The sequence below is a fragment of the Stegostoma tigrinum genome, chromosome 4 (genome assembly GCF_030684315.1).
Source record: "Stegostoma tigrinum isolate sSteTig4 chromosome 4, sSteTig4.hap1, whole genome shotgun sequence".
Classification (NCBI taxonomy): Eukaryota; Metazoa; Chordata; class Chondrichthyes; order Orectolobiformes; family Stegostomatidae; genus Stegostoma; species Stegostoma tigrinum.
This window is the reverse complement of record NC_081357.1, coordinates 85,170,212-85,194,626: the sequence shown is the minus strand read 5'-3', so window position 1 is coordinate 85,194,626 and position 24,415 is coordinate 85,170,212. Positions and strand designations below refer to the sequence as shown.

At 43.7% G+C, this 24,415-nt stretch overlaps 1 protein-coding gene across 5 annotated transcripts in view; it reads right to left on the bottom strand.

Annotated features, from left to right (window-relative positions):
• The window catches only part of lmbrd1 (LMBR1 domain containing 1), a 237,119-nt gene extending 222,797 nt beyond the window's left edge, over positions 1–14,322 (bottom strand). For all 5 annotated transcript variants that reach the window (XM_059645506.1, XM_059645504.1, XM_048531634.1 and 2 more), the window contains exon 1: positions 14,210–14,322. In XM_059645506.1, coding sequence (XP_059501489.1) covers positions 14,210–14,269 — 60 coding nt within the window. In that variant the 5' untranslated portion in view covers positions 14,270–14,322. The remainder of the gene's footprint in view (positions 1–14,209) is intronic.
• Positions 14,323–24,415: the final 10,093 nt, after the last annotated feature.

The following is a 24,415-nucleotide window of genomic DNA, read 5'->3' as shown; positions in this document are numbered from 1 at the left end:
CATCCTTGTCTGGCTGACACATGACACCAGGCCTACAGCAATGTGGTTGGCTCTTGACTGCCCTTTAGGGTGGGCAATAAATGCTGGACTAGCCAACAACATCCTCATTGATGGATTAAAAAATATTCTCCTAACTTTAAGTATTGTAAAACAAAAATTCATTATTTCATTCTGTCTCTTGACAAAAGCCTGTGGACTATTGTTACTCCTTACAACTGCATGCCTGATTTCACAACCACTCATTAACACGTGTAAGTTCGCAGCCTCACAGCTCCAAAAGCGGGACTACAAATATATTTTTATTTTGTTGTTCAGGATTAAGTGACCTTCAATATAGTAATAACCTTTTATTACCAGTGGGAGAGCTTACTTTAAAATTATATCTTTATTCAACTTGAGCATCAGTCCAGAGGTTTACCCATTGGATGAGTGAGCTTTGCAAGTGTAAAGGAAAAGAAAAAGGAGTGCATGGCATGATTTTTCATGAGTTCATACTAAGATTGCATGTGTGCCATAAATGTTGAGTGGATTGACATAGGTTGGCATCGAGAATACAATGAGACTTGGGAGCTTGGGCAGAGTTACAGAGGTTGGCATAGAAACATAGAAAATAAGAGTAGCACGTCTACCGTTCAATATTACGACTGATTCTTATATCTCAATGTCATAATCTTAGTGTTTCTCCATACAGCTTGATGCCTTTAAAATGTAAACATTTATCTCTTTCTTCTGATCTTCTAAACTCTAAACTTCTTTTAATGAAGATCAATAAATCATTTGCTTTCCAAATTTCTTGTTGCATCTATCTACTTTCAGTGACTGGTGTACACAGACACCCAGATCTCTTTGTACATACACAATTCCCATATTTACCATTCCCACAATTACCATTTAAATATTACTCTTACTTTCCGCTTTTAGCACCCAAGTGAAAACTCACGTTTAGACATGTTGAACTGCATTTGCCAATTGTTTGCCCATTCAGGCAACTTGTCTAAATCTTCTTGCATCATCCTCACAAATCCAAATTTCACCCAACTTTGTCATCAAACTATATTTTGCATTCTGTTCCGTCGAACAAAAAAGGTTTGCTCTTGACTGCCAACCCCAGTACTGCGGATTTGGAATATCAGGCAAGGTCATCGGATTGTGAGAAGAAAGCAGAGTTAATGGTTTGAATTCTGATGAAGAATCATCAGACTCAACTCTGGAAATAAAGGCGTGGATGAGAGTTTTAACACCAAATAAGCTGAATTGGGGAGGGCTAACAAGCAATAAGAGCTTGGTGGCAGTAAGCTGTCTTGACGATCAAGAAAACGCATGGTCACATGCGGGACTAGTGGTGAAACAGGACACTATGATCGAAAGAAGTCTGATTCTGCTTTTGATGGCAAGGGAAAGGGGTGACTTCCAAGCATAGGGAACAAGGTTTGTGGAGGGAGGGGGTGCAGTAGGATGCACTGAAGACCAACGTTCCCTTTTGCCTCTGCATGGATCTCTGAGGGTCATGCACAGTAACAACTTCCACATGTTGAAATCAACATGTTGGCATACCAATCGGTTTGCAATCACATTGTTTAGAGGGAACGCTGCTACAGACCATGATGTCAGTCGTCTAAACATATATTTAGAAGAAAAGTTTGCCTATCCAAACTGATTTTTCACAAATCTCAAAGCCAATTTTTTTTTCAGTTCTAACAACCTAAAGATTTCTAAGCAAACCTTCTCCTGGTTTAGTTGTACTGTAAACTAAAACACTTCTGCTGAGGTGATTTGTTCCCTAAACTAATCCTAAAAAGGAGCTAAACTTGCTTCTAAACTCATTAGTAATGTCTTCTGAACTGAATTTTAAAAACTTCTATCCTGGATCCTTCTGAAGACTATTAGCATTGTTTCTACTTCAATATTTATCCTACAGAACAGTAATAAATATGTTTCTATTAACACCACAGGGATGTATTCATCTGCATGAAGACAAATGCTGAATTGAATCACTTTACAGAAAGACTCTATGACCTTGTATTTTTTTTTAAAAAATCCTTCACAGAAGTAACCAACACCCATCTGCCACTACTTTGAAATCTAAACTACAAGATGATATTAACATTACAAAATGTTCTAAGCTTGGTGACAATTGGTCACGAGAAAAATAATTGGAAGTCTACTCTTCCTTGGGGCTAAATAGGCAGTCAAGATTTTGGCTCTGTCAACTAGGTCTACGACTTGACAAAGGCATCCAAGTGTTGAGTACAAGAGTTGGCAGGTCAAGTTGCAGTTGTATAGGACTTTGGTTGAACCACATTTAGAATACTGCGTACAGTTCTGGTCGCCACATTACCAAAAGGATGTGGATGCTTTGGAGAGGGCGCAGAGGAGGTTCACCAGTAAGTTGCCTGGTATGGAGGGCGCAAGCTAAGAAGAGAGGTTGAGTAGATTAAGATTATTTTCATTAGAAAGACGAAGGTTGAGGGGGGAACCAGATTGAGGTCTATAAAACCATGAGAGGTATAGACAGTGTGGATAGCAAGAAGATTTCTCTTCTCCTCCCCGCCCCCGCCAAGAGTGGGGCATCAATTACTAGGGGTCACGATTTCAAAGGTGAGAGTGGAAAAGTTTAAGGGAGATACGCATGGAAAGTTCTTTACGCAGAGGGTGGTGGGTGCCTGAAACGTGTTATCGGCAGAGGTTGTAGAGGCGGGCATGATAGTGTCATTTAGGATGTATATTAGACAGCTACATGAATGTCTAAAGGTTTTGGAGTAGATCTGTAGCTTGGGTTGTGACTGTTGAGGTTTGTTGGCTCGCCCACCCAGCTGGTTTGTTGCTCCGCAGACATTACGTTACCGTGCTTGGTAACATCCTCAGTGCAGCCTCTGATGAAACATCAGGGTGTTTTCCCAATTGGTTTTTAAACTCTGGGGTCTGTTGCGATGGATTGCCTCACTTCTGGGGTTTCGCCCATAATGGAATGTACATGGGGTCGAATTCAATGTGTTTATTAATAGCATGCTTCACGGAGTGCCATGCTTCCAGGAATTCTCGTGCTTGTCTCTGCCTAGGCTGTCCCAGTCGAAGTCATGGTTCTTCTTGTCCATGTGGATTGAGATAAGTAAGTATTGGTTGTGTCTTGTTGCAGCCAGTTGGTGTTCATGTACTCTTCTTGTTGGTTTCCTTCCTGTTGGTCCAATGTAGTGTTTCTCGCAGTCTCTGCAGGGGCTCTTGGCCTGTCCATGGCAGAGAGTGGGTCTTTAGTTCGGGTGAGCACGTATTGTAGGGTTGATGAGGGCTCATGTGCCATTCTGATGCCCAGCGGTCGTAGAAGACTTGTGGTGAGTTCTGGCGTTCTTCTGATGTTGGGTAGTGTGATGAGTGTGTCGGGGTGTGTAGAATCTTTCTGTTCCTGTAGTTATCTCCTGACCCAGTTCTTTGGATATCCATTATCCTTGAACACTTGGAAGAGGCATTCCTCCTCCTCTTGGCATAGTTCCATGTTACTGCAGTGTGTTGTTGCCCTTTTAAATCATGTTCGCACGAAGCTTCATTTGCGTGTGCTGGGATGGTTACTATTGAAGTTCAATACCTAGTCTGTGTGTGGAGCTTTTCGGTGTACTTTACAAACCAAGAACCAGGTATTACCACGCAGTGTGAAGTACAAACCACCCATCAACAAGCCACAGGCCCAGAAAACAGCAGAACAAACGGCCACAAGGTGGTAAGGGTAATGATAAATGATGCACACAACTGGCTCCACAAATACAACAGAGAAATTATGTGCCAAAAACATTATTCCAGGAAGCTACCAATCAAGCCTGGACAACCAACATGGAACTAGCCATTAATATCAGCTAATGACCACAACAGTCAAGAAAAGACAGACCCTGCAAGACAAGTTAATTATACTTGCCCGCAAAAACGACAGAAATGTCACATGAATAACGAATCTCTCCAACAGGAAACTGACAGACACAGTAAAAGCCGTTCTCACCCAAAGACTGAGCTACAACTACAAGGATGCCAATGAAACGGAATGGCTAGCTACACTGGAAGCCACACTCAAGACCAACAATATTAATGAAGAAACACAACAAACCATATGACAGACAGTAGACCTGACACTAACCAGAAAGAAGAAACTCAACACCTTCAACACACGGGAAAGACAAGCCCTGGACAGATTAAAGAAGGAGAAGAACATCACTATACTCCCTGCAGACAAAGAGCGCATGACCGTGATAATGAATAAAGAGGACTACATCTCCAAAGCAGAAGCACTGTTCACAGATGAGAACACATACCAACCGGTACAAACTGACATGACACCAGAACTAGGCAACAAAATCCTATAAAACACTACAAAGGCTTAAAACAAACAGAACTGATCAACAAAAACAGACTTCACAAAGAATGAAACCCGAAGGAACTAACACACCCAGATTCTACAGCCTCGCAAAAGTGCACAAACTGGAAGTCCCCCTCAGACCCATAGTTTCCCTACCAGGCACTCCATCGCACAGATTAGCCAAAGAACAACAAAGAAGATTCAAGCATCTAGACAACAAATCACCGCACTCCATCCACTCAGCCCAAGAATTCCTCAACTCCATCAAAAACAAAGGTAGAGTACGAAGAGACCATGATATCGTTTGATGTCACCACCCTATTCACATCAATAGATGTACCACTAGCAAGGGAAACAACGATAACACTACTTGAACAAGAACATGACCCCAGCGAAACCATCTCCAAGGATAACTACTGGACCTATGCCTGACCACCCACTTCACCTTTCAATGGCCAAACATCTAAGCAAATCAACAAGACACCCAAGGGATCTCTGGACTCATAGCAGAAGCAGTGATGCAAAGGACTGCCCTTCCGCAAATCCAACCTAAACAATGGATACGCTACGTAGACGACACCATTGTCATCATTAATGGACCAAACTAGAGGAGACAGAAAAAACCACTTATAAACAACACCCTCACCAGAATAAAATTCACCAGAGAGGAGGAGAAGGACAAACAACTCCCAATCCTGGACTTCATGGTAGAGCACAAGAAAAGTGGGGAACTGCAAATGAAAGTACATCGAAAAACCAGACACACAGACCAGGTATTGCACTTCAAGAGTAACCATCTCAGCACGCACAAATGAAGCTGCGTGCAAACACGATTTAAAAGGGCAACATACTGCAGCAACATGGAACTATGCCAAGAGGAGGAGGAATACCTCTTCCAAGTGTTCAAGGATAATGGATATCCAAAGAACTGGGTCAGGAGATAACTACAGGAATAGCATCAGAAAGATTCTAAATGCACCGACACACTCATCACGCTACCCTACATCAGGAACACATCAGAATTCACCACTGGGTGAATCAGAGTGGCACACAAGCCCGCATCAACCCTACAACAAGTGCTCACCCAAACTAAAGACCCACTCCCTGCCATGGACAGGACCAACGTCATTTACAAGAGCCCCTGCAGAGACTGCTGAAACACTACATTGGACAAACAGGAAGGAAACTAACAACAAGAGTACATGAACACCAACTGGCTACAAAAAGACACAAGCGATACTCACTCAACTCAATCCACATGGACAAGAACCACGACTTCGACTGGGACAGGCTAGGTAGAGACAAGCACGAGAATTCCTGGAAGCATGGCACTCCACGAAGCATGCTATTAATGAACACATTGAGCTTGAACCCATATACATTCCACTACAGAGGAAACCCAGAGGTGAGGCAATCCATCGCAATGAATCCCAGAGTTTAAAAACCAGATGGGAAAACGCAACAATGCTTCAGAGGCTGCACTGTGGATGTTACCAAGCACGGTAACAAAATGTCTGTGGAACAACAAACCAGCTCAGTGAGCAAACTAACCTCAAGATACATGAATGGGCAGGGAGCAGAGGGACACAGATCCTTGGAAAATAGGCAACAGGTTTAGATGGAGGATCTGGATCAGCACCAGCACAGGCTTGGAGGGCCGAAGGGCCTGTTCCTGTGCTGTAATTTTCTTTGTTCTTTGTACAAGATAGGGCCATCTGAGGATGTGCTCCATTGGAAAATCTATTTCAGACTCAGATGAAGGTGAAGCTGTACAGTGGATGTATGAATAAGGAAATGTGACGGACCTCTAAATCATCAGGCTGAGAGACATCTGAGAAGCTGCAATTCCAAATTCTTAGAAATTCCAAACTAAATTCACCAATCTTCTGGCCAGTGAAAGAGGCAGGAGATATGGAAGCAGCTAATTGTGCCTCACAGAATCAGAAAACATTAGCACCAAAGTCAATGACATTCGTGAATTTGTTTACGGCTGCAGAATCCTATGGAAGGCCTAGATAGCACCAAGCAGTTTGAAATTCTACAAAGTTCCACTGTTCACGCAAACTAAAGCTCCAGGAGGGAATGGGCTGACCACTATGTTTTGGAGTCTCCTGTGGGTCAACCATATACAACTGCTGGGAAATGCTCGGTGACCGGGGAGGTAACTTTTCTGGGTGCATGACAAAGTTTGAAGTCAGGTGACTGCTATTTGAACAACACAAGCCAACATGGCTTGCTCAGGAACATTGATAGGGCTGTGTAGACCTAACCTGAAAGTGTTGCCCGACAGACATCCACCCTAGGCAGTCGGCATGTTTCCAGATTGTCCATCAGATCTACTGGTCAAAGACTGGGCACACAATTCCCAGATGACTAATCTGTTGACTGTGTTCCGTTACCTATATCAGGAATATATATGCACAGTGTCTCAGAAAAGGCAATATATATTTGTTAATACTGTTTCCCTTGGATACACTGATACCCAATGGCAGTCGAATATATTCCATCTATATGGAGCATTAACCTTTAATCACAAGAGGCAGAGTCATGTTCCACACACCTCAAATTGGGATGATGCTTTTTTGGTTTCTTCCCACAGCGCCAAGACTTAACCATGGATTCCCATTCACTTTATAAGGATGCTATACCCAGGAGCAGTCTGCAAGGATTATTTGGGATAAACATCCCAGACTCTTGCTAAGTCATGGCTTCTCTGCAAGAAGACTTTCAACTGCAGCACCATTCTCCTTTTATATCTGGGAGTCTACTCAAACCCAACTGAGCAAAGCTAGAGACAAATAGCACCATTTAGCTAGGGCACTTGACAAGAATTCTCCTAATTCTATTCTACAGAGGCAAAACTGTGTCATGCTTATTAATCATCAAAAGTAGATCAAAGTGGCAGACGTCTTGCCCTGAAAGATATTGAAAAGAATCCTAGGCCATTGGGCTCATGTCCACACTGGCCTTCTGCAACTACTCAAACTGTCATTCCTCTGTTTTAGCCCTTTAGACTTATAAATTTTCTCTCCTCAAATAATAATTATCTTTTAAAAGGCCATAGTTGACTACCCTCAAATGCTACTTACAGGCAATGCATCCTCGATCCCAACCATCCATTACGTAAAAGATATCCTTATGTCCTCATTGCTTCTTTCCCAATTTGTGCCCTATGTGCTGCAACTCACTGTGTTGCAAATCAGCTGTCTAGCCCACTGAGCTAACTGCCGCCATGTCTGGCTCTACTCAAAGACAGAGTAGCTAGCTCTCTGGGACAGAGAATTGCGAAGATACACAACCCCGAGCAAAGTAATTTCTTCATATCAGTATCTAAAACAGTTTGACTCCTTACCCAAAACTGCTCCCTGTTGTCTGGGCTCTGAAATCAGAGTAAACAATCTCAATTTTTAGCCTACCATGTTCCTTCAGAATTATATAGAACATAGAACATAACAGCACAGTACAGGCCCTTCCGCCCTCGATGTTGTGCCGACCTGTCATACCGATCTCAAGCCCATCTAACCTACACTATTCCATGTACGTCCATATACTGACCCAATGACGACTTAAGTGTACCTAAAGTTGGCAAATCTACTATCGTTGCAGGCAAAGCATTCCATTCCCTTACTACTCCGAGTAAAGAAACTACCTCTGACATCTGTCCTATATCTTTCACCCCTCAATTTAAAGCTATGCCCCCTCGTGCTCGCCGTCACCATCCTCGGAAAAAGGCTCTCCCTAGCCACCCTATCTAACCCTCTGATTATTTTATATGTTTCAATTAAGTCACCACTCAACTTTCTTCTCTCTAATGAAAACAGCCTCAAGTCCCTCAGCCTTTCCTCGTAAGACCTTCCCCCCATACCAGGCAACATCCTAGTAAATCTCCTCTGCACCCTTTCCAAAGCTTCCACATCCTTCTTATAATGCGGTGACTAGAACTGTACACAATACTCCAAGTGCGGCCGCACCAGACTTTTGTACAGCTTCACCATAACCTCTTGGTTCCGGAACTCGATCCCTCTATTAATAAAAGCTAAAACACTGTATGCCTTCTTAACAGCCCTGTCAACCTGGGTGGCAACTTTCAAGGATCTGTGTACATGGACACAGAGATCTCTCTGCTCACCTACACTGCTAAGAATCTTACCATTAGCCCAGTACTTTGCCTTCCGGTTACTCCTACCAAAGTGCATCACCTCACACTTGTCTGCATTAAACTCCATTTGCCACCTCTCAGCCCAGCTCTGCAGCTTATCTACGTCTCTCTGCGACCTATAGCATCCTTCGTCACTATCCACAACTCCACCGAACTTAGTGTCATCTGCAAATTTACTAAGCCATCCTTCTACACCCTCATCCAGGTCATTTATAAAAATGACAAACAGCAGTGGACCCAACACTGACCCTTGCGGTACACCACTAGTAACTGGTCTCCAGGATGAACATTTCCCATCAACTACCATCCTCTGTCTTCTTTCAGCAAGCCAATTTCCGATCCAAACTGCTATATCTCCCACAATTCCATTCCTCCGCATTTTGTACAATAGCCTATTGTGGGGAACCTTATCGAACACCTTGCTGAAATCCATATACACCACAACAAACAGTTTACTGTCATCTACCTGCTTGGTCACGTTCTCAAAGAACTCTAAGGTTTGTGAGGCACGACTTTCCCTTCACAAAGCCATGCTGACTATCCCTAATCAATTTATTCTTTTCTAGATGATTATAAATCCTATCTCTTATAACCTTTTCCAACATTTCACCAACAACTGAGGTAAGGCTCACTGGTCTATAATTACCAGGGTTGTCTCTACTCCCCTCCTTGAACAGGAGAACCACATTTGCTATCCTCCAGTCATCTGGCACTATTCCTGTAGACAATGACGAGTTAAAGATCAATGCCAAAGGCTGGGCAATCTCCTCCCTGGCTTCCCAGAGGATCCGAGGATAAATCCCATCCGGTCCAGAGGACTTATCTATCTTCACCTTCTGAAGGATTTCTGATACCTCTTCCTTGTATCAAAGTAAGTGATCTTGATCCTGTTACCAATGGAAAATTTCTCTCCATTGGCTGTTCAGGCCCTGACCGACTTTGAACACCTCCATTAAATTCCCTCTCCCAAACTTTTATTTCTCCAAGAACAGCCTCAGCACCTCCAATGTATCCACATAACTGAGGATCCTCAATCTTAGAATCATTTCTGCACTCCCTAATATTTTCACATCCTTTCGAAATGATTGAATTAGTCGGATACTCAAACTTCTTTGGCAAGTTCCATCCCAATTTTTCAATTACTAACTCATAACTTATCACCTTTACTGAATTAAGTTTCACAAGTTGTCATAAAGGAACTCTGGGTAGTTAATCCAGTCTGGAAGCCACTTCTCAACATTAATAAAGTGACAATGGTGCAAAAATATTTTTGAAGCCTCATGCATATTGCTAAAACAATGATTCAATGTGATCCAAGGTGAAAGTGGTCACATTCAGACAAAAATCTTTTAGCTTTGTACAAGCTCAGCAGTTTCTCACAGCAATCACCGAGCTACAGGATCCCAAAAGGTGCAATCCCATTTTTGTGCTACAATAGTCAGTCTGATTCAGTTAGAGTCATGGCAGGGACTGCTCCTAGGTAAGTGATGAAAAAGAAATGCAGACTTCTCAGCCTAGGTTGTTACAGTCGAAGAAACCCAACTCGAGGTGCACATAGATGCTGACACCAAAAACTGCTTCTTGAAAAAAGCCGACACACTTGAGGTATTTATTAAGACAATTTTTTATAAGACCTGAACCAAATACAACCAAGGGTAATCTGACAAGGTATCAACATTTTACAATGTATAATAACTCCACAACAGCCAAGAAAACTTCTCGCCAATGCAGAAAATCCTTGAACATGGGGTGGGTGAACAAGAGCAAGACTGAACTTTACAGCCACACATCACAGCTGATCCTTGATCTGAAACCTATTTTTCAGTGGACCCCATGTCCTTGATTCCCTTAGAGTTGAAAAAAATCTATTGATTTGAGTCTTGAATGTACGAAATAACCACAGTCCCAGAGCCATTTGGCTGCTCTCTCCTTACAGCTTACCCAGATGCTCACCATGCCTCAAACAAGGGGAGAGGCTGAGAAGGCGATCACCCTCAGCCAGAATTAGTGCTGAACCTATGCTGTTGGTATCACTGTGTGTTGCAAATCAGCTGTCCAGCCCACTGAGCTAACGGACCCCATGTCTTGCTATACTCAAGGACCGAGTAGCTAGCTCTCTGGGGCAGAGAATTCCAAATATATACAACCCCGAGTGAAGTAATTTCTTCATATCAGTATCCAAAACAGTTTGACTCCTTACCAGAGACTGCTCCCTGTCGTCTAGACTCTGAAGTTAGAGTAAACAATCTCAATGTTTAGCCTACCATGTTCCTTCAGAATTACCAAAGTTCCAATGAGGATACTTCTCATTCTTCTAAATTTTGGTGTGTAAAAGTACATAAAAATTTCCACTGCTCAGAAGAGGTTATTAAGCATTGCTTCATTTACTGTATTCCACTATGTTTGTACTCTACACTTATAGAACGGTATGATTTATACTGAAGTACAATTACAGCAACCAGAAATATACACCACTTCAGATAAAGAGCACCTACTTTGCACAGCTCAGAACAAAGGCATTTTGTAGCTGTTTCAGAAAAGCATTATTGTCCAAATTAGATCACATACAGAACGTTTGAAAGGACATGTGCTATGTTAAATTACAAACATAAAAACATTAATACAACTGGAAGCCTGATGCACAACATCTATTAAGCTCCAGTTTAAAGAAACATGTTTTCTTATTCTCCATGCACTTGTATTTCAAGATGGTTACTGGGGAAAAGGGCTGAGCCCAGGATTCATCTGCTCACATCGGCTTTCTTTCCCTTTTTTGAAAACTTTTTTCTACTTATGCTTTTTTTTGTCTTTCTTTGTTTTTATTTCAAGCCTGAAAAGTGGCAGGTGGAGGAGGTTGTCCCCAGTGGCAGCTGCAGCAATGCTAGGATTAACCAGACACAACTCCAGCCTAGCCTGGGGCCCCCCAGTCAACAAGTAACTCCCCTGGCCTGAACATGCAGGCTAGACTGAGGCTCTAGGTCCCTGAAAGAGGAGAAAGACAGTCTTGGCTCAACATTGTGGTCTTCCCGGATGGTGGTCTCCCTGTTTGGCACTTTTCTGATGTGGGTTGATAATACAAATCTTTCAGCAAGGGGTGCAGCAATCACATCCTTAGCTTCCCACAGAGTTCTAGGGTACACCTGATCAGGTCCCAGGGATTTATCCACATTTGTGCACTTTAGGATATCCAGCAATTCCTCCTCTAATATCGACATTTTTCAAGATGTTGCTATCTATTTCCCCATGTTCTATATCTTCCACAGTAAATACTGATGTATAGTACTCATTTAGTATCTTCCGATCTCCTGCGGTTCCATATACAGGTGGCTCTATTGATCTTCAAGGGGCCCTCCTCTCTCCTTAGTTAACCTTATGTCCCTACTGTATTTATAAAATCCACCTGGATTCTCCTTAACCCTATCTGCCAAGGTCATCTCATGTCTCCTTTGTGCCCTCCAGAATTCCCTCTTAAGTATACTCCTACTGTCTCTGTACTCTAAGGATTCACTTGATCATTGCTGTCTACACCCAACATACGCTTCCTTCTTTTTCCAGAGGGAGTAAAAAAAGAGAATACACAATTGTTGAGAATATACTGAGAGGAATAGATGAAGTGAGAAATCTTGATGTACACACAGTTCTCTAGAGTTAACAGTACAGGCTGATAAGGTTGTAAAGAAGGTATATGGCAGAAGGAGTAGAATCCAAAAGTATACATAGAATACAAGGACCCTGGGCTCAGAAGGGATAGAATACAAATATACATGATGAATTTGTACAAACACTCGTGAGGCCTCAACTGGTGTACTGCATGCAGTTTTAGTCACCACATTACAGGACAGACATAAGTGCTCTGGAAAGAATGTAGAAGTTTACAAGAATGTTGACAGGGTTAGTGAATTATACCCAAGAGGAGAGACTGGTGTTGTTTTCCTTGGAACAGAGAAGGCTGAGGGGTATAAAATGGTGAGAGACAGACAGGAAGAACCCGTTTTCCTTGACAGAGTTTAAAAACCAGGGGTCACAGATTCAAGCTGAATGGCAGAAGGATTAAAACGTGATGGAAGGAAAACCTTCCCCCCGCCCCCCACACAGACAATGGTGGGTGTCCTCAACTCTTTTACGAAGTACCTGGATCTGTACCGTAGGTGCCGAAAGCTACAGGGCTGTGCGTCACGCGCAGGAAAATGGGATAGGAAGGGCATCTCTGTGGCTTTAGGTTGACATGGAAAAGATGGGCTGAATGTCCCCGGTCTGTATTGTATCATTTCTATGGCTGCCAATTTCCTATATAACAGTGATTACACTTCAAATCAATTTCATTGGTTGCAAAGTGCTTTGGGAATTTGAGGGTATGCAAGATGAATTATAAATACAAGTCTTTCCTCTTTTCTGTCTGGCTCATGCCAGTTCAGTTTCTTCACCTTTCTCCAAAATATCAATTTTCTGTATTAAAGGCACAAATTTAATTCACTGTTGCGCAAACATTTGGGGTAGTTATTAATCTCAAGAAAGATGTGCAGGTTAGGTGGATTAGCTATGTTAAATTGCCTGTGGTGTTCAGGGGTCTGTAGCGTAGACAGGTTATAGGGGGATGGGTCTGAGTGGGATGCTCCAAGGGTCAGTGTGGACTTGTTGGGCCAAAGGGTCTGCTTCCACACTGTAGGGATTCTATAATTCTATGAAACACAAAGAGGCCATTCAACCCCTTGCACCTGCTTCAGCACTGGACTATATACGTATATGAACTCGCCCTGTGTCCTGTGTTTGAATAAGCACAACACCTAAAATAGAATCTGCTGGTCTCAATTTTCACAAGCACATGAAAGCAAGCCATGTTTGAATTTTACACGTGTCACACCTGTAGAAACATGAGACAACGATGAATTGCAAACGTCAGGTGCCCACTTGTTATCTTAAGTACACTAATACGTAATAAAATTCTAGGAAATGCTTAATAGGGTGCAGAGAAAGCTGAGGACGGCACAGTAGCTAGCACTCAGAGACAGCAAGAACTGTCGATGCTGGAGTGAGATATAACACAGTCAGAAACTGGAGAAACACAGCAGGCCAGGCAGCGGCAGAGGAGTAGGAAAGTTAACGTTTCGGGTCGGGATCTAGTACTGCTGCCTCACAGTACTAGTGACTTGGATTAGATACCACACTCCCCTTGTCTGCATGTGTTTCCTACAGGTGCTCCGGTTTCGTCCCGCAGTTTGAAGTTATGCAGGCTAGATGGAATGGCATGTGAAATGCAAGGATACAGGGATGGGCGGGGTGGTGTGGACTCCATAGATCGAATGGCCTGCTTCCAAAACTGTAGTGAACATTCACACAAGTTCCTGACACGAACCTGCCGATTTCATGATTTATGGTTGATAGAAGTTACCAAGTTTCTAGGATTGCCTTGCAGTCCTCAGGTTTTTAAGGGAAATACCCCGGACACTGTTTTGAGTGAAACTCGGGGATGCTCCTGAAGGTTTGTGAACTCACTTAAAATCTTAGAGCCTGGGAAATGAAGGGAGGTGAGCGACCTAGTCAGAGACTGAATCAGAGCCGATAACCCCTAAACCCCAGTTCCCCAAATAGAGGCTCGGGCCTACCCCGACTCTCTCACTACACAGACGCGCGCGCATACACACACACAAAATTAATTCAATCATTCATTCACTGTTCCACGCAGCACACGGCTCATGGGTGGTTTAGCCTACCAGGAAAACCATGGCGAATACAGACCAGCCCCACACGGACTCGGTTAGAAGCGAACCCATCACCACACTCCTGCCCCTACAACACAGCCGCAACTTGCTGTTCCCACCCCTAAACAACTACGTCCCCAATTACCATATCCGTCTCGCCGTTGCGTGCACGCACAGCGTTCGCAAGTACCCAACGTTCCAAACGCCTGTAAGTAAAAGGACCGAATTGATTGACTGTTCATTGTTTTCGACTGCGACAAGTTATGTGCACCTCCACCAACCCTTTTGTACCCCAATTTAACCTCCACCCGCCCCAAATAACCCCACACACCCCTTACACCACGTACTTGCCCTGCACTTGAACCCCACGCAAATCCATCCACCCAACATATTCAGCCACCTATCCCCCAATATGACCCATTTATCTCCCACCCACCCCTTAACGCATCCCACTTATGCCCACCCATAAGACATAGGAGCAGAATGAGGCCATTCAGCCAATCTCAATCCTCTTCTCTCCACAATTGTTGATCCTCTCACTAATCAAGAGCCTACCTATTTCTGTCTTAAATACAGTCAGTAACTTGGCCTCCAGAGCCTTCTGCAGCAATGAGTTCCACAGATTAAACATCTGGCTGAAGAAATTCCTTACCTCAGACCTATAGGGTCAGCGTGTCACTCTGAGGCTGTGCCATTGGCACCTAGTCTCTCTACTAGTGGAAATATCTTGTCAAAATCCATGATATCAGGCATCTCAGTGTCCTGTAAGTTTCAGTAAGATAGTCTTTTAAACGCCCCCTAATACAGACCCAGAATCCTCAACTGCTCCTCATATGACAAGCCCGTCACCTTTAGAATCATCTTTGTAAATCCCCTCTGCATCCCTCCAGCGCTGGCGTCCTCAGATACAGATCCTTCCTCAGATACAGGGCCCAAAACTGCTCATAATATTGAAAATGCAGTCTAATCAGACCCTCGACAATAGATTTCTGTTCTTGTATTCTAGCCAACTTGAAATGAACAATAACATTGCATTAGCCTTCCGAACTGCCAACTGAACATACATGTTATCCTGAAGTAAATCCTGAATTATGTCCTTTGCGCTTCAGACTTCTGAAGCCCTTCCCCGTTAGGAAAATAGTCTATGCTTCTATTCTTTCCATGAAAGTATGTAACCTCACACTTTCACACATTGTGTGGGATCGTGTTTCAAGTAATGACCAAATTCGGTGAGTGGCAAAAATAGCCTCTTTATTGAGCATCTGCAGTACACAGTTCGAGGCAGCAATGGAATCCCCAGGTACAGTTCTTACCGTAGCTTCTTTATACATAGAATTTTAATATATGTAAGAACAGTGGGAAGGTGTGGCATTGTTGGTGAAGGACAGTATTACAGTTGCAGAAAGGATGTCTGGAGACTCATCAACTGAGGTAGTATGGGCTGAGGTTAGAAACAGGAACGGAGAGGTCACCCTGTTAGGAGTTTTCTATAGGCCTCCGAATAGTTCCAGATATGTAGAGGAAAGGATAGAAAGATGATTCTTGATAGGAGTGAGACAGACAGGGTAGTTGTCATGGGGGACTTCAACTTTCCAGATATTGACTGGGAACACTATAGTTTGAGTACTATAGATGGGTCAGTTTTTGTCCAGTGTGTGCAGGAGGGCTTCCTGACACAGTATGTAGATAGGCCAACAAGGGGCGAAGCCACATTAGATTTGGTACTGGGTAATGAGCCGGGCCAGGTGTTAGATTTGGAAGTAGGTGAGCACTTTGGTGATAACGATCACAATTCTGTTATGTTTACTTTAGTGATGGAAAGGGATAGGTGTATACCACTGGGCAAGAGTTATAGGCTGGGGGAAAGGCAATTACGATGAGATTAGGCAAGATTTAGGGAGCATAGGATGGGGAAGGAAACTGCAGGGGATGGGCACATTAGAAATGTGAAGCCTATTCAAGGAAAAGCTGCTGTGTACCCTAGATAAGTATGTACCTGTCAGGCAGGGAGGAAGCAGTAGAGCGCGGGAGCTGTGGTTTACGAAGGAAGTGGAATCTCTGATCAAGAGGAAGAAGAAGGCTTATGTTAGGATGAGATGTGAAGGCTCAGTTAGGGCACTCGAGGGCTGCGAGGTAGCCAGGAAAGAACTAAAGAGAGAGCTCAGAAGAGCCAGGAGGAAACATGAGAAGTTGTTGGCGGATAGGATCAGGGTAAACCCTAAGGCTTTCTATTGGCATTTAAGGAATATAAGAATGATGAAAGTAAGATGAGGGCCAATCAAGGATAGTAGTGGGATGTTGTGTGTGGAGTCAGAGGAGATAGGGGAAGCACTAAATGAATATTTTTCGACAGTATTCATTCTAGAAAACAACAATGTTGTCGAGGAGATTACTGAGATACAGGCTACTAGACTAGGTGGGATTGAGGTTCACAAGGAAGAGGTATTAGAAATCCGACAGAGTGTGAAGATAGATAAGTCCCCTGGGCTGGATGGGCTTTATCCTAGGATCCTCTGGGAAGCCAGGGAGGAGATTGCCGAGCCTTTGACATTGATCTTTAACTCGTCATTGTCTACAGGAATAGTGCCAGACGACTGGAGGATAGCAAATGTGGTTCCCCTGTTCAAGAAGGGGAGTAGAGACAACCCTGGTAATTATAGACCAGTGAGCCTTACCTCAGCTGTTGGTGAAGTGTTGGAAAAGGTTATAAGGGATAGGATTTATAATCATCTAGAAAAGAATAAATTGATTGGGGATAGTCAGCACGGTTTTGTGAAGGGTAGGTTGTGCCTCACAAACCTTATTGAGTTCTTTGAGAAGGTGACCAAACAGGTAGATGAGAGTAAACCGTTTGTTGTGGTGTATATGGATTTCAGCAAGGCTTTCGATAAGGTTGCCCACAGTAGGCTATTGTACAAAATGCGGAGGAATGGGATTGTGGGAGATTTAGCAGTTTGGATCGGAAATTGACTTGCTGAAAGAAGACAGAGGGTGGTAGTTGATGGGAAATGTTCATCCTGGAGACCAGTTACTAGTGGTGTACCGCAAGGGTCAGTGTTGGGTCCGCAGCTGTTTGTCATTTTTATAAATGACCTGGATGAGGGTGTAGAAGGATGGCTTAGTAAATTTGCAGATGACTGTAAGGTCGGTGGAGTTGTGGATAGTGACGAAGGATGCTGTAGGTTGCAGAGAGACATAGATAAGCTGCAGAGCTGGGCTGAGAGGTGGCAAATGGGGTTTAATGCAGACAAGTGTGAGGTGATCCACTTTGGTAGGAGTAACCGGAAGGTGAAGTACTGGGCTAATGGTAAGATTCTTGGTAGTGTAGATGAGCAGAGAGATCTCGGTGTCCATGTACACTGACCCTTGAAAGTTGCCACCCAGGTTGACAGGGCTGTTTAGAAGGCATACAGTGTTTTAGCTTTTATTAATAGAGGGATCGAGTTCCGGAACCAAGAGGTTATGGTGAAGCTGTACAAAACTCTGGTGCGGCCGCACTTGGAGTCTTGCGTGCAGTTCTGGTCACCGCATTACAAGAAGCATGTGGAAACTTTGGAAAGGGTGCAGAGGAGATTTACTAGGATGTTGCCTGGTATGGAGGAAAGGTCTTACGAGGACAGGCCGATGGATTTGAGGCTGTTTTCATTAGAGAGAAGGAGGATCAGAGGTGACTTAACTGAAACACATAAAATAATCAGAGAATTAGATAGGGTGAATAGGGAGAGCCTTTTTCCTAGGATGGTGATGGCGAGCACAAGGGGGCATAGCTTTAAATTGAGGGGTGAAAGATTTAGGACAGATGTTGGAGGTAGTTTGTTTACTCAGAGAGTAGAACATAGAACATAGAAAAGTACAGCACAGTACAGGCCCTTCGGCCCACGATGTTGTGCCGTGGAATATTCCTAATCCAAAATTAAAATAACCTAACCTACATTCCCCTCAATTCACTGCTGTCCATGTACATGTCCAGCAGTCGCTTAAATGTCACTAATGACTCCGCCTCCACGACTACCACTGGTAAACTATTCCATGCGCTCACAACTCTCTGGGTGAAGAACCTCCCTCTGACGTCTCCTCTGAACCTTCCTCCTAACACCTTAAAACTATGACCCCTCGTGGCAGCCAATCCTGCTCTGGGGAAATGTCTCTGGCTATCGACTCTATCCATGCCTCTCATTACCTTGTACACCTCGATCAGGTCACCTCTCTTCCTCTTTCTCTCCAGAGAGAAAAGTCCGAGCTCAGTCAACCTCTCCTCATAAGACAAGCCCTCCAGTCCAGGCAGCATCCTGGTAAACCTCCTTTGCACCCTCTCCAAAGCCTCCACATCTTTCCTATAATAGGGCGACCAGAATTGGACACAATATTCCAAGTGTGGTCTCACCAGGGTTTTGTAGAGCTGCAGCATAACATCGCGGCTCTTAAACTCGATCCCCCTGTTAATGAAAGCCAAAAGACCAAATGCTTTCTTAACAACCTTAACCACCTGGGTGGCAACTTTGAGGGAGCTATGCACTTGAACACCAAGATCCTGCTGTTTCTCCACACTGCCGAGAATCCTGCCTTTAATCCTACATTCAGCATTTAAGTTCGACCTTCCAAATGCATCACTTCGCATTTATCCAGGTTGAACTCCATCTGCCATTTCTCAGCCCAACTCTGCATTCTGTCAATGTCTCGCTGAAGCCTGCAATAGCCCTCATTACTATCAATGGCACCTCCAACCTTTGTGTCATCAGCAAACATACTAACCCACCCCATAACCTCCTCATCCAAGTCATTTATAAAAACTACAAAGAGCAGAAGCCCAAGAACAGAGCCCTGTGGGACACCATTCAGCACTGACCTCCAGGCAGAATATTTACCATCTACAACCACTCTCTGCCTCCCGTCAGCCAACCAAGTCTGAATCCAGACAGCAAATTTTCTTGTATCCCATACCTCCTGACTTTATGAATGAGCCTGCCGTGGGGAACCTTATCAAATGCCTTGCTGAAGTCCATGTACACCACATCCACTGCTCGACCCTCGTCAACCTGTCTCGTGACTTCCTCAAAGAAGTCAATAAGATTTGTAAGGCATGACCTTCCCCTTACAAAGCCATGCTGACTCCCTTTAATCACGCTATGCTTTTCCAAATAGTCATAAATCCTGTCCCTCAGAATTCTTTCCAAAACCTTGCTGACCACAGACGTAAGACTGACTGGTCTGTAATTTCCAGGGATTTCTCTATTCCCTTTCTTGAAAAGAGGAACAACATTTGCCTCCCTCCAATCTTCTGGTGCGACTCCTGTGGAGAGTGAGGAAGCAAAGATCTTCGCCAGCGGCTTAGCAACCTCCTTTCTCGCTTCCCGGAGCAACCTAGGATAAATCTGGTCTGGCCCTGGGGATTTATCAATCTTAATGTTTGCCAAGATTTCCAGCACATCAACTTCCTCAATCTTGATCTGTTCAAGCCTGTTTTCCTGCACCTCAAAGTTCTCATTCACAACAAGGTCCCTTTCCTTTGTGAAAACCGAAACAAAAAACTCATTTAGGGCTTCCCCTATCTGCTCAGACTCCACACACAAATTCCCTACGCTATCCCTGATTGGCCCTACCTTCTCCCTGATCATTCTCTTATTCCTCATGTATGAGTAAAATGCCTTCGGGTTCTCCCTAACCCTTCCTGCCAAGCCTTTCTCGTGCCCCCTCCTGGCCCTCCTCAGTCCACTTTTGAGCTCCTTCCGAGCAAGCCTGTAATCCTCTAAAGCTGTGCTAGACCCTTGCTTCCTCCACCTTACATACGCTGCCTTTTTCTTTTTGACAAGAAGCACCTCTGTTCCCGTCATCCAAGGCTCCTTAATCTTACCCCTTCTTACCTGTCTCAGAGGAACAAATTTATACATCACTCGCAACAACTGCTCCTTAAACAGCCTCCACATTGTCTGCTGTGCCCTTTCTGTGGAACAATTGCTCCCAATCTGTACTTCCCAACTCCTGTCTGATAGCATCATAGTTTCCTTTACCCCAGTTAAATATCTTCCTCTGGTAACTGCCCCTTTCCCTTTCCATGGCTATGGTAAATGTGAGGCAGTTGTGGTCACTGTCGCCAAAGTGTTCTCCCACCACGAGATCTGACATCTGTCCTGGCTCATTGCTGAGCACCAAATCCAAAATGGCCTCCCCCCTCATCGGCCTGTCCACTTACTGAGTAAGGAAACCCTCCTGAACACACCTAACCAAAACGGCTCCATCCAAACCATCTGCACTAAGGAGGTTCCAATCTATATTGGGAAAGTTGAAGTCACCCATAACAACAACCCTGCTACGTTTGCACTTTTCAACAATCTGCCGGCCAATGAGTTCTTTGATCTCCCTGCTGGTATTTGGGGGTCTGTGGAAAACCCCCAGTGAGGTGACTGCTCCCTTGCTGTTCCTAACTTCCACCCATACTGACTCCGTCGACAAACCTTCCTCGGCAACCTCAGCCCATACCACCTCAGTAGACGAGTCCTCAAAGGTTCTTTCAGCCGCCGCTATACTGTCCTTGACCAACAAAGCCTCACATCCCCCTCTTTTACCACCTTCCCTGACCTTAATGAAAGATCTAAACCCTGGAACCTGCAACATCCATTCCTGACCCTGCTCTATCCATGTCTCCGAAATGGGCACAACATCGAAGTCCCAGGTACCTATCCAAGCTGCAAGCACACCTACCTTATTCCGGATACTCCTGGCATTAAAGTAGACATACTTCAATCCAGCTTGCTGTCTGCCAGCACACTCCTGTGACAGTGAGGTCCTGACCATGTCCTCCCTATGCTCATCCTCCTGTGTACTAGGACTACACCTCAGTTTCCCATCCTCCTTCTGAGCTAGTTTAAATCCACCTGATAGCATCATAGTTTCCTTTACCCCAGTTAAATATCTTCCCCTGGTAGTAAGGGAATGGAACGCTTTGCCTGCAATGGTAGTAGATTCACCAACTTTAAGTACATTTAAGTCATCATTGGACAAGCATATGGACATACATGGAATAGTGTAGGTTAGATGGGCTTCAGATTGGTATGACAGGTCGGCACAACATTGAGGGCTAAAGGGCCTGTACTGTGCTGTAATGTTCTATGTTCTATGTAACTATCACTATGGTGTTATGCAGTTTATCAATTGTACACAAGTTTGTGTGACTGTTCTGGGGAAGCAAGAGATTGTTTAAACATTTGCTAAATCCTGGCTGCTACTTGGATTGGAGTGTCTGTCTGATTTGCTTGCACAATTAAGAGGTGATATTCCTTTTATCTTTTAAGTTGGTAAATGTTAATGAAAATACTAGACCTATATGATCTAAATAAGTTTGAAATTATACATGCAGTCAATAAATGTGTAAAGGATATTAAACTGATTACCATAGCTGGGTCATGAGATTTTGTTTACTATTTGCTGGTGTAAGTTTTATTCACTCATGAAGTCTCACAGAAGTGCTGTTTTGATAGTAACTATCTGAAAGTGGACAGAGGCCCTATTCAATCTGTATTAATAGGTACATGCTAGTGGAGGAAATTTGTTTGATGTTCTGTCAAGTTCTGAGAGACAGTTGTTAAGGGGCTAATTAATATTATAATCTTTTCATAATTTCTGGTGGATCCTGGAAACACTGTGGCAGCGAGGATATTGTTTCTGAATAGGTTAGAAGTCTTTAATATTTTTTCAGAAGTATCCTTTTGATGTAACTAGGTCTGATTAGGGTTGAAGGTGTGAAAAAGCAGTACTGGGGTCAGAAGGAATGTTTTAATTTAGTGTATCTCTCATTAGTAAAATACACTACAGCAATTTTGGCTTTATGAATGAATGAATGAAAACACATCATCATAAACAGCGGGTTAGTAAAGAGTTATGAATGAATGGGTGGGAATGCGGTATTAGTGAATATAGTGAGCTGGTGAGTAAGTTAGTAAAGAAACCCATAATACAACATCTCACAATTGTCTTCTATCTGCTGCTACTTTGCCCCTTCTCCTAACCTGCCCATGTCCATCTGTATCTTCCCTGCTTCCTCAACACGACTGTTCCTCCTTTGTGTAATCTGCAAACGTAGCAGCAATGCCCTCAGATCTTTATGGCAGCTAAAAATCCCTTGCAATCTTCTTTTACTTTACTAGCCAGCTTACTGTCATATTTCATCTTCTTCACCCTTATTGCTTTTTTTCTGCTGGTTTGTAAAAGCTTCCCAATCCTTGGCCTTCCCATTAGTCTTCATCACACTGTATGTTTCCCTTTTACTTTAGGCTGACTGGATTTCCCTTGTTTCTCCTTGGCATGAATTTCTGCCGAATTACCGTCAAAAACTCCTACTATTGCTGCTGCATCATATTCTCTGCTAGGCACCCCCTCCGATTAACTCTGGCCAGCTCCTCCCTCATGTCTTTGTGGTTGACTTTTCTCAATTGTAATACAGTCACAACAGATTCAATCTTCTCCCTTGTAAACTGCAGGGTGAATTCTATTATATAATGGTCACTGTCTCCTCAGGTTCCTTCACCTTCAGCTCCCTAATCAAGGCTGCCTCATTTACACATCACCAAATCCAGAATTGCCTGTTCCCAAGTGGGGTCCAACACAAGTTGGTCCAAAAACCATCTCATAGGCATTCCATGAATTCCTTTTCTTGAAATCTGCTACCCAGCTAATTTTCCCAGTCCTATAACATATTGAATTTGCCCATGATTATTTTAAAAAGTGCCTTTTTTACATGTCTTTTCTACCATATGATTAATTTTTTTCCCCACATCCTGACTATCACGAGGAAGCAACTCCCTACCTTTGTAATTCCACAGCTGTACCCAACAAATTCTATGCTTTCTGACTCTTTACCACTACTTGCCATTGATCCAATTTCATTTCTTACCAAAAAGGCCATCCCACCCTCTTTGCCCATCTGTCTATACTTTCGATAGGACATGTCTCCACTGGTATTTAATTCCCCACTGTTTAGTTTAAATCCCTTTCCTCAGCCTTATTTATGTGATTCATCAGGACTTTGTTCCCAACAACATTCACATGGATGCTATCCCATCACAACAGCTCCCTCCTTCCCCAGCACTAGTGCCAATGTCCTATGAATTCGAACCCATTTCGCCCCCTCCTGCCAAACCAATCTTTGAGCCATGCTTTTAACTTTGTTGACCCTGTGCTAATTTGCTCGTGAGTTAGGTTGTAATCCAGATATTATTGTCTTTTTGGTTCTGCTTTTTAATTTAGTTTCTAGCTGCTCATATTCCCTCAGCAGAACCTCTTTCCTCTTTCTACCTATGTTGTAAGTACCTTCGTGGACCAAGGCAACTTGATCTTACCTCTCCCTATCCTCCTCAGCTCTGTTGAGATAGCCTACCTGGGAATCAGGCAAGCAACACAGCCTACAACTACATTTCTCTTTTCTCCCACTTCCTGAATGACACATTGTACAACAGTGCTATGATCAGTGTGCTCATCCTCCTCACAGCCCACACTCTCCTCAACACAGGGAGCCACACCAGGACCATCCAGAATAATGTGAGTGAACTTGCAGCATGGATTGGTACCTGGGACTTTGATGTTGTGGCCATTTTGGAGACATGGGTAGAGCAGGGACAGGAATGATTGTTGCAGGTTCCGGGGTTTAGATGTTTCAGTAAGATCTGGGAAGGTCGTAAAAGAGAGGGAAGCTGTGGCACTGTTAGTTAAGGACAGTATTATGGTGGCAGAAAGGACATCTGATGAGGACTCATCTACTGAGGTAGTGTGGACTGAGGTTAGAAACAGGAAAGGCAAGGTCCCCCAGTTGGAAGTCTTCTCTAGGCCTCTGAAAAGTTCCAAGATGTAGAGGAAAGGATTTCAAAGATGATTCTGTATAGGAACGAAAGTAACAGGGTAGTTTATATGGGGGCCTTTAAATTTCCAAATATTGACAGGAAAAGCTATAGTTCAAGTATGTTAGATGGGTCAGTTTTTGTCCAATGTATGCAGGAGGGTATCCTGACACAGTATGTAGATTGGCCCACAAAAGGCGAGGCCACATTACATTTGGTTCTGGGTAATGAACCAGGCTGGGTGTTGGATTTGTAGGTAGGTGTGCATTTCAGTGATAGTGACCACAATTTGGTTATGTTTACTTGAGCGATGGAAAGGGATAGGTGTGCATGGCAGGGCAAGAGTTATAGCTGGGGGAAAGGCAGTTATGAGATGATCAGGCAAGACTTA